Genomic DNA, 19,918 nt, shown 5'->3' on the forward strand with positions numbered 1-19,918 from the left:
CTATTTAAGTGGGAATCAATCTTTAGTTTACAACAGGTTTTCCCAATGGAATTCATTGTGGTAAAGGATAAAATAATTGTTTCTCCCTTTGTCTAAGTTGTTCCTTAATATTTACAAGTAACCATATGAAGAATGTACCATAGATTATTTACAATGTTACTTATGTCAAGATCAGCCAACCATGACTGAAGTATTGGCATTTATATTGAATATGAATATAAACAACGCTACCTGCATGTCATACTATAAATGATTAAATTAGTACCAATGGTGAATAAGCAACTGCCACAACTGAATACAAATATGCTGTATCTTACAGTGTATGCAAATACAATAATGCAAACATAATTTGCCAAAAGTACATCATTTATAGTATATCTACTGTGCATTTGTAGTTAACCAAAAGCATACACAATTTTCTGATATGCATGTGCTGTGATGTATATTGTGTAAATGATTGAATAGGCACCATAAGTAACTTATTTTATTTACCAAATGTTCATTTTGAATAAGCGTATCTATGTGTTTACAAACAGCATATCAGCTGCATAAAATCAGTGATTCAATTCAAAATGTTTTATAAGTTGCAGTGTTTAAATATATCTGGTGACTCACAGCATGTCTAATGAAAGGTGTTGAATATCTAGCGTGGAAATTCCATCATTATCTGGTAGTGCCTACTTATTAACTACCATTGCCTCTCCCGTTGCACTCCCGATACAAGGTAGTGCCTCTAGTTCAAAATCATGGAAATACATAATATATAGCTGCCACATATTTAAAGTGTTAGTCAGAACATATTCCCTTTATTACGGTTTGATTAACATCTTTTCATTGATGTTTATACAAAAGCTAGTTAATTCACGTTTTGCTTTCAGTCGCCGAAGGCAATTACAGTTTATTGTACATAAATGATACATGTTATTTTTACACGACCTGTTTTTTATGTTTAAATTATGAATTTATGATAATACCCATATTTCTTGTATATAAGTGTGCTGTAAAATGAACCTGTATTTAATTTTGTAGAAAAATTCTAAATATATAATAGTGGACATGGGCCTGGTTTGCACATCTTCTCGCCCATCACAGCTGAACAAGGTTTGCCGTCACCGATCTGCTCTTCAATTACTCTGCGTGTTCTTATCATCATACCAGGTTCACCGCACGAACTTGAACACTCAGACCATCTTGACCATTTGCTCATTTTACAATCCCTTGCTGTTGGAAAAGAAAGAGAAAGAATTTTTAAAACTATATATATCCCGGGAATTGATAATTTTTAAGTGAAATCGGTTTTCGACCTGGAATAGATATTGCGACTTTTGCATTTTCTACTCTTTTTCTATTTTGTTCATGAAAAGTGATACTACATCCATCAGATTTCCCCTACGTCTACATTATGTTGTACATTAACAAAAAGTAATGTGAATTTTGAACTGAAACTGTTTCATGCTGACAACTGTGTTTCCCATATGGTAAATCGATGTTGATTTGGTCAAAACATACTACATCCTTTTTGGCAACTAATTGATTAAAACCGTGCTTGATACAAAATGACTGCGTCTTATTTGGTTTAGATGACGTATATGTACAGATGGTATCAATCATATCTTTAATAATAATTAGTATTGATGTAATTCATTAAGTAATTAACCTTTAGCATCACACTGGCCTCCTTAACAGTAAGTAACATTATTTCATTTGTATTTATTCATGGTTCTTTAAGCATGTTTTATGGTACAAATTAAAACCTAATTTTTGATAACGAAGCAGGTACAGTAATTAGTAGATAATTACCAATTTCTCTGATTGAAACACAATTTAAAGTAGCTGTGTTTTTGCTTTTAATAATATGTATATTTTAAACAAATACCTAAACTTTAAAAAGTGAATAACTTATTATAAATGTTTTATTTCAGGTCAACTCACAGCATGGTTGTAAATTACAAGTTTTCTTTTCCCTTTTCTTTCCACATTTTTCACCGCCATTTCTTGGTTTTAATTTCACCATTCGTGTACGACTCATTTTGCCTTTTCCGCATGTCTTACTACACTCTGACCACGGTCTCCACTCGGACATCATACAATCAACAATAGCTTCTGCGTTGGTTACTTGAGACGTATCTGAAGATAAAAAGGTAAATACTGTAGTACCAATGTTTGAATATGTTTTTCTTTGTAGTGAATTTGTTTTAATTCCACTTTTAAAACGTATGTGAATTTATTTAAATGTCAACTAAATTCCTTTTTAATGAATACATTTTCTCTCTTTGTTTTTTGTAGCTAGATTGCCATGTAGACTACATTCATAAGTCCTGTTTCAAGTTGTTTGTGTTCATTTTTCATTACACAGGTAATACACTTTTACATTCATAATTTTCTTACTACTGTATAAAGGTTATAAAATACAGTATATTTTAAAAATGAATTTGAGACCAATATTTGCTTCGGAACATCAGAGGTCATTATAAATGATATTTATGCTACTGTAACCATCAGTTCAGATATTAAATTTTGGATAGGAATATTAGTCCAAAATAGAAAAATCATCAAACCATGTCTGAAACTCAATATACACATTAAAAAATATACAGATATGACAATCGTAATTGTACATTAACCCTAGTAAAGAAAGGCAATAAAATGCAATGCAAAAACATAAGCGCAATCCTCATCTATCTCATCGTCATTGGTCAAATCATTATAATTGCGCTGACGTTCTTGCTTTGTGTCCAAGCTTTTATGCTATGGCAACAATGCCCATGTAACTAAAAGTTACAATGCTTGTTTCTATATAAGATCAGTAAGTGGTTATGGCAGTGTATTCCGATTAGAGGGTTCATTTTACGGTACAATAAATCAATGAGAATGTTGCTTTTCTTTGTTCTGACATAGTTTATAACTGGACAGTGTTTAGCCTGCAACCTACTCATTATAAAACATGGATTAAAATTATAGTACTGTAATCTCTAGCCAAAATAAATGTTAAATTACCTACCTTCTTTTGGTGGCATAATTTTAGGTGGCATGGTGACAGGCATGTTTTTCTTTGGTGGCATAATGACACCATCACCACCCATATTCTTTGGTGGCATGGTAACCTCGCCACCATGCATGTTCTTTGGTGGCATAGTTACTTCGCCACCTGGCATCATTTTCTTTGGTGGCATTGTCACTTCGCCACCTGGCATCATTTTCTTTGGTGGCATTGTCTTCATCATCTTTGGAGGCATCATAGATGGTTTTTTCATCATTCCTCCAGAAGATGAGTCATGAGCTACCCAAGATGAAAGAAAAACACAAATGCATTAAACCACTTAACTTACTAAAAAAATTTCTTTGACCAGTTTTCTTCGCAGAAAGCACAGGCTTTATTAATAATACCAAGTCAATTATTCTCACTATCATCACTTGGATATTGGCAAGCTGACGAAAGCAGCTTGATTTATGCCGTTGCTATGATGAACTGTAGTTAAGCAATTATGAAAGAACAACGTTGTGACACTAATTTCTGATATATTTTATCGATCCAAATTTGAGTAAAAATGATGTGTTTTTAAGAGAAAGTATTAACTCTTGCCTTGAACTGGCATTTTATTACAATTAGGAAGATAAGTAGATAGCGGAAATGCCTTTGACATGCAAAATTATAACTATGCAATTTTTCACATGATTTTGTCTCCTTATTTACTATAATTTGCTTTCACTGTGATAATGTATGTCATGATAGAAGAGATGTCTTTTACATTACAAAATCACAAGTTAAACCAAACATTTTATAATATATGAAAGAAAGTTGTATTACAGTACTATTAAAATTGTAACATCTTTCTTAATATTGTTATCTGTCTGTCTATATTATTTTCTCATTTAAAATTTATTTTTAAATACCAAAATCAAATTTTTATGAAGAATATTCTTGTCTTTGTTTTGTTTTATTCAGGTCAAATCAGAAGTTCTGCCAAACATGTAGTCCAATAAAAAATAGGTCAGATGCTGATGCTAGTTTTCCCACCAATTTGTAGATGGAACTGAAACTGTACTGTCCACATGGATCCAGCAACCACCACAAGATCTGGAATCCTAACCCCGGCAGAAAATACTAAACACATGACCCCTAGTGGTGAGTAACAGAACCCTCATCAGCTGTAGGCTACTAGTGCTACTTACTGTTGGTATTGGTAGAGCAATGTGTTCCATGCCTGCATATTTTTTCAATGTACAACTTCGCAAGAGGTTCTATAGCGCTGCCACTTGGATCATAAAACGGGCTTTGCGGACTGTCAAGGCTGGTGATTTCGCGTATTGGTTCCTGGGGGTTTGTTGGTGAATTGGCAGACTGTTAAGATAATAAGAACAAAATTAACATACTGTATTAAAAAAATAATTTTAATTACATAAAGAAAATAAATGTAATTTAATAGTTATTCATTTATTTGATTATCATAATAAATATAATTATTAAACAATTTAAATTTTTTCATAACATAATTCAAAACATGATAGTTTTTTTTTACCAGTATGCTGTAATACAGAAAATATTCCATTAATATTTTATGATCAAATTATACATTTCTTATTTTTAATAAAGAACTCTCTCATGGGTTTTGAACAAAATCAATGGCAATATTTTTAAATACGTAGAAAGCTAAAAAATTTTTTATAAATACAATATGTTTTTGAAAGCTTTTGCGGAATCTTAAAAGGAACGTTGAAGAGGTGTTGATCACTTTTTAAAAAAATGGATCTAAAAGATCCGATCTTTAGATTTTACATTGTCTAGAAAGACAGAATTATGGAGTAGTTTTGCTTAAAGCAAAAATATCCTAAGATAATGAAAATAAATCAATTTTTAAAACACTAACCATATAAGTAACACCACTGTCTGTGCCTGCATCCCATGGCAACAGGTCAAATTCTGCTTGATCAAGCCATGTGCAGTCATCCATACACATGTTCACATTGCTAATTCCCAGGTTCCAGTCAGGGCTCGGACCGATCATTGTTAGTCCTGATACGTATGGATGTGAGGCATCCGTACTAAAGGTTACAGACATGTTACCCCTGGCAGGCCATAATCCCTTTGTTCGAAATGCTGTACGTACATTACCAACTTTTACCTGTAACAAATATAGCATTGAATATTTTTTTTAATTACAGTAAATCGATATTCATACATTATTATGTTTATTACTCACTGTCGGTACATATTCTAAAATATGTGATAAATTAAATTTATTTACTTAGCACTATATATTAATTAGTTATAAATAACACATAAAGCGACTCATACTGGTACTTAATTGTAAAAACATACATAACAATTTAAATGGATACATAATTATGTATTTGCCTGGTACTTATTTCTGTAATGGTTTTTTCTTGGTGAAAAATAAGTGAATACTAAAAATGAGAAGCGCTTTTCCTTTGACATGGTTGTAGGCTAGACCCTAATATAAATTTACACAAATATCAATAGATATAATTACTGTATTAATATGTATTATTATTACCATCATTATTATTCTATAATAAAACATTGAAAAAACAGCCTGATTTATAATACAATTTTATCAGTGAGTAATAATAATTTGTGAATAGAAAAAATATGTTATATTCCTGCCTCTCCTACCCACAGAATTGTCATGTTTCATTATTTTGCCTTTTAATTTATATTCTTTGGTATTAGACGATCCTAAAACATACAATTTATCATTTAATTTTTATAATAAATGATTTTGTAAGCTTAACAATATCAAAATGCTAATCAAATTATGAATGCAATTTATCTTCATTATCTTGACCATTACCATATTGTCACTTAGTTTATTTTTTCTTTTAATTCCAAAAATAGGTCATTTGATATCTGTAGTGAAAAACACAATCCAAGTACTGACACACAGACACACATGAAACGCACAGAAAGAGGTCAGTAAATTACATAGCAACATTTTAAGATTTGTTGAAATCAACAGGCAGTGTTATAATCTGTGTCAACTTGATGCCTTAGGAATTAGCAACGCAATACTTGCCAACTCAAATGGATTTAGGTCAGTTTTATGTTATCTTAAACGATGGTTCGATCACGTTTTATGATAAGCCTTGTGGCATGGTTTGTGAGAACAAGGTCTTTTTACATTTTTTATATAGGTGCACGTTGCAAATGTATTTAACTTGCTTAATCGTACTTAAATACGCAAATTCTATAGGTTTTACAAATTCACAACATTCCAAATATCGCCAAATATAATTCAAAATTTAACAAGCTATGTAATATATATTGGCTGTGATGATGCTATTGTCAATGATAAACTAGGATTTTTGTTTTAAAGGGGTTAAAATAAGAATACACTATTTATTTTTATCCAGTATATAATTGTTTAGGCCAGTATAATGTAACTCGCATCACTGCCTCAGTGGACACTTGCCATGAGTATATTTTTAAAATTTGAATACATTTTTTTTAGTACTATAGTTAATTTACTACTGACAAATATTTTGTCCATGTCATTGTTATAATTACACTAATGCAGAAGTGTGTAGATGTAGAATAACTAAACATTTACTATAAGTGCTAGAAATCCATTTACTAAATTAAATTCCAGTCAACATTCATAAATAGAAGTTTGAATCATTCGTTGTCCGGTCAACTTAATTACAATATAAAATGACGCTAAAGTTCTAAAGTCTAAAATTATTCCATATCAGCCAGAGGCTTCAAGCTGAATTCAAAACACTTATAATTGTCTAGGTTTTTTATGGCGTTGCCGTCTCATTGTCTCGCCTATAACCAATACTTGTTTTTTTTTTGCAAATAATAACTTTTTCTTTACAAGATGTAGGTCCATGCGATTCTTAAGATATTATGTTTCTTTAATTTTAAGATTTTAAGAACACATTTATCTTTTCTAAAGTAATTTTTTTTTTCAATTGTTGGTAGTTGATTCTCTTTGTATTTTACAGTATGTATGATTTGTCTAGTATCATAGGTATATTCTATGTGTAAAATGTATCACATGTGATACATCATACTGAAGACAAAACTTGACCTTAACTTAATACAGGCATCACATGTGATATATATGTGACACATTATAGAATTTGCCTATGTTACTGGTCAGAGTATGCAATGTAGAGATAAAGTACAGAGAATCAGGTGAGCATAGGCCTACAGGAATATACATTATAGAGTATAACTTTACCTGTTCTTTAATTTCATTTTCCATAGCAGAAGCTGATCCCCATTCAGCCACTTCTTTTACACCCGTAGTAGAATAGCCACCATATTCCCAAATAACATAATCTTTACTGTGGGTTGCCCCAACAAATGGAGACCAATGATTTATGTAATCTGTGGATTTTAAAATTGTATATCATATACAGTATATAGAAAACAAGATAATAAATGAAACGTAATACAAACAAGATTATTAATCCGGTATTGCTTGGGGCACGCACTTCCCTTTTTTGACAGATTAAATAAAATTATGAACTACTATTTAATTTTTGACAAACTATTAATATTAAATGTTTAGCGGATCTGCCCCTGCTATCACATTTATAAATTGTGGAATTGATTGGTTGACTTATTTTTTAGACTACACAAATGGTATATCAAAATGTTGAATGCTAATGACATTTCATTGCTTGGAGTTATATATTTTACTTTGTACATTGAAGAGTTAGCTACTATTTCACATTAAGTTGTCATAGGTATTATGATATTCCATCTATCGTAAATGTAATCATACACTATCATATAATGGCACATTAGTGAGTTTTATAAACAATTTAGGGAACGATTAAAAAAATTTTTTTCAAAGATTTTCAGGCTAATTTTTATATAGATGATACCTCACATGTGCCTACTTGTTTATACTCCTAGATGTAGAAAGAAGATCTTATTTCCGTTATAAAATAAAGATTTTATTATGTGAATGCATTGTCCAAAGTAACAATAATTGTGAATTTCAAGCCCTTGTGCCTTATAAAACATTAGTTCTTCCATTCTACATGTTGGAGTTTAAACTTTCAAATCATCAGAAGAATACATTCTGTTTGTAAACAAATCTTTTCTACAAAATAAAGATTTTAACATTATTATGTATGATTGAATATGGTAAATTTCCAGCCTTGTAAGTTGTGCCTTATAAAACATTAGTTTCTACATGTTGGGGTTTAAACTTTCAACTTATGGATTTTATCATCACATCTACATTGACTTATTATTAAAGCTTAACTTTAATGACACTTACCAGGTGGGTAATCTTTTGGGTGTGTTAGACGTGACCATGTTCCAACAAATGTCATGTGATACTTTGCAGATCCAGGAGCGCAGCATTCGTTTGCTGGCTCAACAGGTGTGGTAGAAGGCACATCAAGGTCTGCTGGCCTAGTAACTAAAAGAAAACAATTGTTGATACTGTATAAAGCTTACGGTACACCATGTATATTAGTTCTGAAAAGAACTGTTAAGTTTCTTGACGTTTTGATCAATATACTTTGATCATCCTCAGGAGTGAGAATACGATCAAAGTATTTTGATTGAAACGTCAAGAAACTCAAAAGTTCTTTTCAGAACTAATAAATACTGGTGTACCACAAGCTTTGTATCAACATCTTGATTTCGTCATGCAAACCTTCAAACAATAAAAGAAAGCAACTTGTGAGACAACTATCAAAATTTAGTGAAAAAAAAGAGACTTGACAATCTCAGCAGGTGACCCACACTAGAGTGCAGATCACCTAAATATAATCCTTCTGTGATACAGTATAACCATTAACATTATAATGTTTTAGGATGTCCAGTGTCAGACTAGTGGACGGTTTGTGTTTAGAGTATGATTTTGAGAAACCAAACTGATCTATCATACAGTACATTCTACACAAACTATCAATGATTTAGAAAACTAAACTAATTTATTTATATTCAAAGTACAGATATTTATTTCATGAATAAATTGAGATACTTCTAAATGTATTTTTAGACAATTAATTGCAAGTTATCCATGCCAACCATTTTGTAACAAGAGATCTGTTGATTGCTAATTTAAAGGATTCTGTTGCTGGAAAGGTCAGGCTCTATCAAATATCTATTTTTATTTCTTTTAATATGTTTCAATTGTGATTAAATAAACATTATTTTAGGAAACAGCAAGAAAAAAAGTGTTTTTGTAGTAAGATATTAATAATAGAAAAAAAAAACAGGAAAGAACTAATTGTTGTCTTAGGATGTCTGATAGACAATGCACAATCAATATTGCTTTGTGCTGGTAATGTCATTCTTTGTGTCAGCTTTGTTCCCGACAAGTTATTGTTAAATCAAAACTAAACAATGGGTTACGACAGATTTAAGAGAGCAATTTATTCAGTTTAATTCTAATTTGTGCTATCCCATGGGTCTATCCCACATCCCTATTTGGAAATTGTTTGTTAAAGATGTATTGTCCCCCAAAAGCATGAAAAATGAAGATTAATAAAATCAGACTTTGAATAGGTTATTTTGCAGTTTTAATAAAGTTATTCACTTCCGTAGCAAGAACAATTAAAAAAAATAATGTTTTCCCTTATAAAATGACAAAATAAATGGTTAAATTCAACCAAAAATCCATTGGCTGGTAGCCAATACTATTTTTTGCTTTAAATAACAGTTTTTTCAGGTAAATAAATTTTTTTCCGATCTAATTTTTGGTCAAAGTGGATAACTATTATGTGACATTAAAATGGCATATTAAAAAAAAAATTTAAATAATTATTTTTTCAGGGGGACAATACATCTTTAAAGTTGCCATGTTTTTTGCTACACACATTTGACTCTACAGTACATTATTTCAACTCAGTATTTTATATCAGACTTTAGAAAGTCATGTTTTTCAATGTTTTTTTGTTGATAATTTTTAAACTTTGTAATGCAACTCATTTCAGCTTCGGCTGTCAATTTTCAATATGTTTCTTATACCTGAATAAATAAATACAAGTTTTCGTCCCACACACTTGACATATTTTGTTTTCAATATAGTAACTTTTATTGTAATATATACTATATATAACACCCAAATGAAGGCATACTGTAGTCGTTTCCAAAAGCTTGGAATTGTCTCTTCATTTTGATTTATAGCATTTCACTATAATTATTACTCATCTGAAATCCAGGCACTAATTTGCTATCTGTATGAATTTATATTTTAAGGTATTAGCTTTCTCAAGCTTAACTAGGAACTGAGGAAATTCGGATTAGGCCCTCCATAGACAATGCCCTACTTTTTAAAAATATTATACCAAGTTCTTTAACATGTACTGAAAGTACACAAGGCCCACGGCTTTATGTCTCATCCAAAGGAGGCAATGAGAGTAAAGCTTCTTTCTTACTTTACAGGTACTTCAGAAGTTAATGGAAAATGTACACCAACTAGCCTATACTCCAATCATAAACAAGTCTACATACAGAGTAAGTACAAATACAGTTTATATTCATTTATTCAATATTCTGAATTTCAAATTTTACATATCCTTTCTACATACATGATCATAAAAAGACGAACTGACTGTAATTCAGCTAATGTAATGTTTTCGATGCATTAAGTCTTAATATTCGTAATATATATACCAGTATTTACATTTTGTATATGAATGCATTTCTATAATTTTAATATCTGTATGACGTTAATGGTTTGCACCACATGCACTGATAGATGAATGAATGGTTTTAAAAACAAACATTGAAGTATCTTGACATTTCAAATTAATTGTGTGGCCATTTATTTCAAAATAATTGCATAAATCTAATGGAAGATTTAAGAAATAATCGTTTAAGTTGTGTTATAATTATCATTTGAAAGGTGTAAATTGTTGTTTTCTTGAAGAGTTCTGTGCAATAATGATTACAACATTTTTTTTTCATTTCATTTCACTTCGTGTATGAACATACGGCAGAAAATCTCATTAAAATCGTAATAAATCAATCTAAATTGTAAACTAGTGTATGTTGTTACTACTAAAAGGAAATGATAACAACTTGCTTCGGATTCACATAGTAAGCCTAATAAAATTACAACACATTTGATTAAAATTAAAGATTTTCATCACTGCATGTTTGTACATCAATATACTACACAGATATTAGACATGTATGGTATTAACATGGTTTTATCTTTTCGAGAGATATACTGTATGCTTTGTGGCAAAATGACAACCTTCATTAGTGAACTAAACTCAATCAGTGTCGTAGTGGCTATGAGTGCTCACTGACTAAACCCAGGGGCCCCAGAGCTTATGGGGGCCCCCGAGGAGTGGCAAGAGGAAAAAACAGGCAATAAAATATGTCGATAAAGCTAAACACGCCTGAGGCCTCCAGCGTTGGACGGCCACTTAAGGTTCCTAAACCAGGGGCATCTGTGTTACGCCACAGAACTCCATACAATTTATATACTGTATGTAGCTATGGTCTATGACATCGTGTTTCAAACTAAAAAGGGTTCTCATAAAATTACTTGTTAATTAATATGATTTATATAGTGCAACACAACTGATTTTAGGTAAATAAATAATTTATAATTTTCAAAAGGTTATTTATCATAATATTATAGCCTTACCTTCTGGGCATATCTGAAGACTAAGATCTCCTTCATCACGATACCAGACACCTCTGGTCTGAACAACAACAGCCCTGTAGAGAAGAAAAATTACTAATTATAATCATTATCATGATTATTTTAAAAATTATTATTGCTAATATTCGTATTCCCAATTTAATGTGATTTTGAATAATGTTATTACTAAAATCCTCTAGCTATTTCTTTCTACTTTTGTTATAAACTTTTAAACTACATTAACTAATATTTGTCTTCACTACATCTTACGATATTTGTGACGGTATATTTTAATTAAGGTTCTCTATGCCAAGGAATTGTATCAATATTTATAAAGCATTTAGTCTTGGGATCATTTTCTCCTTAGATTAATTCTGTAGCATACTCTAGCGACACCTGCTCAGTGCCGTGGGTGTTTGCTGGAAACTTTGACCTACATAAAGCTTTACTAAAATATCACATGCATTATTTTGTACATGCATCATACTATTAGTATAATAGTACACTGTTCTGAAAAATATTATGCCCAAAAGGCATTTATCAAAATGAAAGTACATTATGTTTATGGAATGCAGGCCTATAAAATAGAAGTGTAAACATTTTGCTCTATTTTTTAGATAATTACTAAAATATCACATGCATTATTTTGTACATGCATAATACTAAATAGTATATAGTACACTCTTCTAAAAAATATTATGCCCAAAAGGCATTTATCAAAATGAAAGTACATTATGTTTATGGAATGCAGGCCTATAAAATAGAAGTATACACATTTCAATATGGGTCTATTTTTTATAGAATATGTTTATATATTTACTAACTTGGCCTCAATCACCTAAATATATTTTCAGATTATATTACAGCAGTTATTTCATTTATCTCTGCATGTCATTTTTCATATTACTATCCGATCACTGCAAATTCTATCTACATATAAACTGAATTTGATTTGTTCCATATATCTTTATATCAATCAATGTACTGTACAGAGAAAGAAGTGAATTAAGCTTTTTTGAGACTGTTATGTCAAATCATTTTTCTCATATGACATAGTTTGAAGGCAATCCTGGAAATAATATCATGGATTAGAGAGGTTAAAAGCATTGGTGTTTGTTAGGATCATTTGATAAACATTTGAAACGACAGTTAGAAATCCTGTTGTATCATTTATAACATTTATAAGAGAGTATTGTTTTCACCTTATAATGTCTCTGACTTATTGCATTAAGATGTAATGATTGAATATAACTATATTTGAAAGAGCATTTCAGTTGTATCAAGATGAAAGTAGACTTCAATTTCATTTTTAATTGGAAGAGGATATAAAATACATAAATGTTTGTAATAAAGAATCTTTTGTCTAGACAAAAAAGATGAATTTAGAATTTTAGATATATATTTGATCTGAATTCATTCATTATAAACACTGAATATTATGATTTAGTGTTTTATTGACACTGTATTTTAAATGAAACAATTTTAATATTTTACATTTTTATAATAAATTAGGAATAGATTGGTACATTGTGCGACTTAAACATAACAACTTGAACATAACATAACACCTGTGAGTTATGTACTAGCCGGTCTATTGCTGGTAAACACAATGTAGTTTATGTAGGTTGTGCTCTATGTTATTGTGTTTCTTAGGTTTATGGATATGTTTCCTTTGGATGTCTGCTACAAAGTTTTAAAAATGTTTTATTATTTATTAATTGATCGATTGGTGTCGAGTAGTTATTTTATTTCATTTATCAGCTGAGTTAATTTTTGCTATAGGTAACCATCACATGTTTGTAAATTAAAAAAAGTAGTGTATATATATGTATGTATTGCAGCAATGTTACACTACATATTTGTATCGGTGTAAAGCTCGGTCTACACTATTAAACTAATTTGACAAAAAAAAGTGTGATGTGCCCAAATATGGTAGTGATATGACATATATGGGCACATCACATTTTTTGTCACATAAAGTTTGATAGTGTAGACCAGAGCTTAACATTATCCTGACACAGGCCTAGTGTACATACCATGTGCAAAGTTTTCCTTTTCATACACGCATGAGTATATCAGTATCTAATTTGTTACGTTGGTTGAGTTTACGAAAGACATAGCAAATACATTGCTTTACAGATTTTGTAAAAAGCAAAATTCAAAAAAAAGGAGGTCTCCTTGCTCTGACCACTTAAAAACAGTCATGTTTATTTTTCATTCATTCATTCCTTTCACAATGCATCACACTTGATATTAAGTTGTTACAGATTAATTCAAAGTATTAAATAAAAGATGCAAAGCCTGGAAAAGACCAAATAAGCTCAATATATAGATCTTTAAGCCTGGATTCACCACAACAAAATACCTAACTAATAATAATTGTATCAAATAAAAATAAACAATACTTAAATTTAAGTAAATAAGATCAGACAAGTAGTGGTAATAATATAAAAGTATTTAAAAAAAAAAAACAACATGAGGACAAACGTATTAGGGTATGTCTCCAGAGCGTGTGCAAATCTCCTATTTACACAACATCCATAGATAAGTTTTCCACGCTATTACGCGAAGCTAATATTATCGTGTTAAAATTCTTATTACAAAACGGAGGTTATACCAAATAAATATTTAATAAATTCTAATTAGTTTCTCATACCTTAATTAAAAGTTTAAATTGGATTAACAGTTTGAGGTTATTGGGCTTTAATGAGACATTTGTTGACATTTAATATTCAATGCATTTTAATTTCCCCACTGACTGACATTTAATTCAGGTATTATATTATTATATATATTTGTACTAGAAATTATACTTCCAAATTAACACCTTTGGCTTTGGTTTCCATAGTTATTATATAATTTGTTAACTGTGACCTTTAGCTTTGATCGCACTGGACTTTAATATTGTCAAATTAACCGAGTCACCAGCCAAATTGACGAACAAAAGGCAATTTTAATGCTGGCTACACTACGATTTCTTCGGTGTTAAATTAACATCGTGATTAATGTTAGCCACTACTGCCTGCACAGTAGAACAGAAAGTCCAATCTGAACATGCGACTAAATTCCAGAAGTTCTTCCCTATAAACTTCAATCGATAGTTTTCAATTAAATTTTGGTAAAACCAACCAAATGAAACGATGGTAATTATTTAAATTTAACAGTGTGAACAAGGCTTTTGACTACATTTTAGAATTTGAATACAGTGAGATCTTTAATTTTAAGTCTTTTTTTTTATTGTATTGAAGGAGCATTCTTGAATCAAGTTTGAAGTTGTATAACTGCTATGGTCCCTACTTGAGACATTGTTCATTTTTAGAGATCACCAAAACAAGGTTAGAGAAACATTTGTATGCAAAAACATTTTCAATGGATTTGTTTTTTCTAAATATTCCACTAGGCAAACTTGCATGCATAATAAATGTCAATTACACATACCAAAAGCATTATGGTAATGTCTATACCCAATCATCTGATGATATAAAACATGTTTATGTTCATCGTAACATTATGTTTAGAATGTGTTGGCTTCACTCAAATATGTTTTTAGTAATCTATTTCTTATAGAAAAAAACTTACAAATCAATTTTATTGAACATGTAGTTGGCCGATGTTAGTAACTGGTGAAGCAGAAGTCAGTCAGCTCTGAGTACTGTATAAAAACCGGTTTATTAACCTATTTTCCAATTGTATTGAACAAGTTAAGGGCCAAATAACATAGACGTAACATACAATGTCCAGAGACCATGCCGATATATTTATATCACTAGTCAAGTGTTCTTTTCAGTTAAAATTTGCACTCGGTTTGAGACATTTTCGCATAAAAGCTAGACAGACAGAGAATTAATCATACCCTTCATAAACAGTATAGCTTTATTTTAAAGTATTTTAGTGAGTTTTAGTTAAAAATAGATAGTACTGTAAATCTCAAGAGATTATTTAACCCATCCTCCAAAGTTCAGCTGATATGCGATTACTGTGTGGGCACGTCAATCAAATGTCAAAATAATATATCAAATAATCCTCGTAATACTAAAATGTGATTTGAATTTAATAGTGATTACATATCAAATGGGATTGTGTTCTCTTATGTCTTGAATTTTTGTAAAAGTCAGTTTTTGATTACTAGTACTGAAAGGGTGACAGCCTAGGAGAAAGACATTTCAAAGCTTTTAAATTTGTTGATCATTAACAGTTAATGTAAGACCGTTTAATACTCATCAAGTAAAACATAACATTTTCACCATTCTCACAATTGGTGTATAAACAAATACCTAGATTTGTATGTATTATTACAGGTGGTAAAGTTATTTACTTCAATAAGAATATCTAAAGAAAAAAAAGTGGCTCTGATGAATAGAATGCTCTTAATGGTGAAGGTAATACATTTTTTTATTCAATACTTCTCTTCTCCGCATCAACTCATATAGTTTGTAGAGGACAGACAGCCATGATATGCATCTTGCAATTTGATTGGTCAATTACGTATCACGTGTCATTTGGAATTGGCCCTATCTAACGAAAAAGTGATATCTAATGGTAATAATTAACATGCTTTATGTAAACATTTTGAGAATTTTTGCCATGCCGCGTTTTTGACCAATCGCTTTCGGAAATCAACTTGTTGTCCGCATCGTCTATAACTGTTCTACTCTGCGTCTGCAGTTGGAGCACTTCCTTTTTAATGACCTATCTTTTCGGTCTATTTTCATCAATGATTTACAATGGATAAATTGAATAAAAGTGGGTGTGTTATAAAACAAATAATGAATGTTTTGTATTCGTTGAATGGAGAGAATATTTGATTCGATGAAAAATTGACTGCTCTATTTTCAACTCAGCTCTTCAAAGCAGTCTTTTTTTCAACTTATAAAATATTCTCACCATCCAACTCATAAACATCCATTATTTGTATATCATTATAAAAACACACAATAAATTGGAATAATATATTAGAATAATAAATACAAGAAACAAAACGTTGATTTGAAATGTCAAGTGTTCATGCGTCTATTTCCATCATGTTAGGGCTAAATAATATGATAGTGTAAACATATGTGTACAGTATGATATTCTTCTTGATTTAATTCACAGCAACCAGTCATGTACAATATTAATACAAGCAGAGATGTCATTTTCAGCGATTTTAAATTTCTTAACACTTCATAAAACACATAGCCTTCAGTTATCTGTCATGCTTAGCAAATTCTTAAGGGTTTCACAAATTGTTACAACTAATTAATCATTAGCGTTAATGTCTCAGGTGTCATCTTCATTCAGGTATGCAAATCTTTTCAAATAATACAAATTCTGTTCACAAAAGTCTATAAAGTCAACTCTTTAAAAACGTACTTCATACAAATTTTCTCAAGGTAAATTTAAAATGTAGTTTGCGAAGCTTTCTTTGAAAAGCAGACGTTATGAGCTAGCCCAAGGGTGTCCTGTTATTAGGAGGGTTGACTGTGCAAAGCTTATACTACGACTTTTTATGTATTTTCATCTTTACATTTGATAATAATGATGGAGTATTAAGACTAAGAGCACATACATACTTGCTCCAGATAAATTGATGAAATTGCCGAATATTAGTTATGATACTACAAAATAGTATGGTTGTGATAGCTTCTGTTCTTATAGCAACTTCTTAGTTGATAGTCATGAACACAATATTGCTGTGTAGTCTTTAATGGTGTGTGTTATTTGAAAAGTTCCCAATGTGAAGATAAGCACATATACAGTAAAAGATTTAATTAGTAAGAAAGTAATCTTCCTTAACTACCATACAGTAACCATCTCGTACTTCAGTATATTTTCATCAAAAAACTGTTCTTTAAGAACACGATACAACACAACAAGTACATATTAACTTACAGTAATTTGAAATTCACTAGAAGTAATTGAACACTACTAATAGCGTTCGTTTTCCCTCAAGGGAATGTTATTCACGTATCTTTATTGACTCATCCTCATCTCATGTATCGGTTACAGGTAACCCCAACGCTTTTTGCCTACGCCACTATCGGTAAAGGATAATTAATAACAGGCACTATCACATGAACGCAATATTGAATTTTGATTTAGTTACGTACCTAAATAGAACACACGGTGCATTGTCCCCTGAAGGTGCAGTCCAACGAAAGCCAATACGCGTTCTCATCATGTTTGACGTATGAGTGACAGCATGCGTGCAGAAAGGTGCAAACATTGATCCTCTTGAATCAAGAAGCTAGAATGAGAAAAAAAATTATTTATAACTGTATCAGATGTAATTAAAATCGTACAGAGATGAAGCTAATTAATTCTATGAAGTGTATCCTTGCCATTTGATTGGTTGATTTCGTATCACATGCCATGCAATATTTTCTCCCATTTCAGCGATTGAAGGTAATATTGCATGATACACATTTTATATAACAAAGTTGTTGTACTTTTAAGGTGACATATTAGGCAACAGGAAACCAACCAATAGTGGTGGCGCAGCCTATAACATAGTGGTGGCGCAGCCTATAACATAGTGGTGGCGCAGCCTATAACATAGTGGTGGCGCAGCCTATAACATAGTGGTGGCGCAGCCTATAACTGCTCTGCTCCCTCAGCGCCTAATTTGTTGTGGAAGTGGCTGATTAAGTGAATCAAAGTTTACTCTAAAAAAAAGTGTGATGTGCCCAAATATGGTGGTGATATGCCCAAATATGGTAGTGATATGCCAAATATGGCAGTGGTATGACATCATCGTGTCCGTATATGGGCACAGCACATTCTTTTGTCACATAAAGTTTGATAGTGTAGACAGAGCTTAATACAGTAGGTGTATAAACAAAATGAATGTTTTATATTTGTTGAATGGAGTGAATATTTATTTATATAATATAAGCAAAACTGTCCTATTCAACTCGGCTTGAACTCATTAAATAGCATGCGTAGTATTTATTGGTCTCCTTCAAGATTCAAGATTCAATTTTATTTTGCCAATTAAAATGGAAATAATGTGTTGCTATATATACTCTATATAACTTGCAACTTTTGACACATGGCACATTGGAACCTTGTTAATTTAACATAATATTATTCTTAATTAATATTGTGTACCTCAAAAGTTCCAACTGATCGGCTGACATCTGTTGCATCTGAGGCAGTCAGCATAAACCCTATAAAGGATGTAGGTAGAATACTTGCGATGGAAACTGAAAACAATTAAAACAATGTTATTTAATATTAAAAACATTTCAATTATAAATTATAACTCAAAAGTGATTAAGTGAATCATAATAGCATACATTGTTTATACAGTAGTGTACTTGCGATGGACACTAAAGACTAAAATATTAAAAATTTTTCAATTATAATTATTGGTAAACATGAACAAAAAGCAACCCTAAATAAGATTTGTTTATTATATGCGTAAAAAAGCAATTATGGAATTACATGAAAGGAAAAATACATGTACCCCTGTGCAAAGTTACCTAATACAGTATTCATGTTGGTGCATCTTATATAAATTAGGATTTAAATAAATTCATCAAAGACAAAAAGAGAAAAACTGTTATAGCATATGTACCATGTTTGAAATACTATTCACTGATACTGATGCATTTTCTAGGTCAATTTATTGAAAGTATTTTGTTCTATCACTTTATATTATTCCGTTTAGCTATAAATTAATAAATGATGAATGAAATAGATAACAGTTACATGAACTGAACACCACAGGTAAACTATATTGTCGATAAAGATTTTATAAATTATGTTGAAATGTTCAATACCAAATGTCTATACAGAAAAATCATATGAATTACATTTCACAGTTACCTAATAAAACTTCTTGATTAAAGATTATATAATAAATTGTTTTTGAAATATTACCACCTATACATTGGTTTATATACTATATATTATATAAGAGAACTATAACTATTTTAAAATTAAAATGACCTTCCTCTAGGTAACCTGATTCACGCTCCTATATTATGTCTATCTATCATTTTATGACTTTTTTTATGACATTTTTTTTTACTATCCAGTTGAATTTGATTGATAAAGAACAATTCCTTTATTCAAGGAATAACATTATTTTAATTTTCTTTTCTCTCACTGCAGATTAATTTTATTCCAAAAACTGTACATGTTGGACTTTGGGTCATAAATTTGAAGTAAGTATAAAGACAATTTCAATATTATCACTGTTAATTACAGTTAAATGCTAAATCTTAATTATTTCCATTTGTGATTACCGGCATTAGCTATGTAAAAATTAGAGTATAGACCATTCTTTAGATAAATGATTATTCTGTATAAAGAGCATTATTTTAGACCAAAACAAGTCAGAA

The 19,918-nt window shown here is 30.6% G+C and overlaps 2 protein-coding genes and 1 long non-coding RNA gene across 3 annotated transcripts in view; 2 read left to right on the forward strand and 1 right to left on the reverse strand.

The window, feature by feature from the left end:
• LOC144847194 (transcription factor E2F7-like) overlaps nt 1-19,918 on the forward strand; it is a 143,980-nt gene that overhangs the window by 8,393 nt on the left and 115,669 nt on the right. The window lies entirely within an intron of this gene.
• Nucleotides 1-19,918, reverse strand: part of LOC144847242 (spondin-1-like) — a 22,177-nt gene continuing 2,259 nt past the window's right edge. The window contains exons 2-11 of the mRNA XM_078703611.1: nt 18,681-18,775; nt 17,681-17,817; nt 11,595-11,668; nt 8,259-8,402; nt 7,206-7,354; nt 4,869-5,123; nt 4,174-4,342; nt 3,002-3,280; nt 1,933-2,127; nt 1-1,221 (exon numbers count right to left, since the gene is read on the reverse strand). Coding sequence (XP_078559737.1) covers nt 1,037-1,221; nt 1,933-2,127; nt 3,002-3,280; nt 4,174-4,342; nt 4,869-5,123; nt 7,206-7,354; nt 8,259-8,402; nt 11,595-11,668; nt 17,681-17,817; nt 18,681-18,775 — 1,682 coding nt within the window. The 3' untranslated portion in view covers nt 1-1,036. The remainder of the gene's footprint in view (nt 1,222-1,932; nt 2,128-3,001; nt 3,281-4,173; nt 4,343-4,868; nt 5,124-7,205; nt 7,355-8,258; nt 8,403-11,594; nt 11,669-17,680; nt 17,818-18,680; nt 18,776-19,918) is intronic.
• LOC144847656 (uncharacterized) overlaps nt 14,859-19,918 on the forward strand; it is a 17,006-nt gene continuing 11,946 nt past the window's right edge. The window contains exons 1-3 of the long non-coding RNA XR_013613766.1: nt 14,859-14,926; nt 15,890-15,970; nt 19,689-19,741. This is a non-coding gene — a long non-coding RNA (uncharacterized LOC144847656). The remainder of the gene's footprint in view (nt 14,927-15,889; nt 15,971-19,688; nt 19,742-19,918) is intronic.

The sequence above is a fragment of the Antedon bifida genome, chromosome 1 (genome assembly GCF_963402885.1).
Source record: "Antedon bifida chromosome 1, ecAntBifi1.1, whole genome shotgun sequence".
NCBI lineage: Eukaryota > Metazoa > Echinodermata > Crinoidea > Comatulida > Antedonidae > Antedon > Antedon bifida.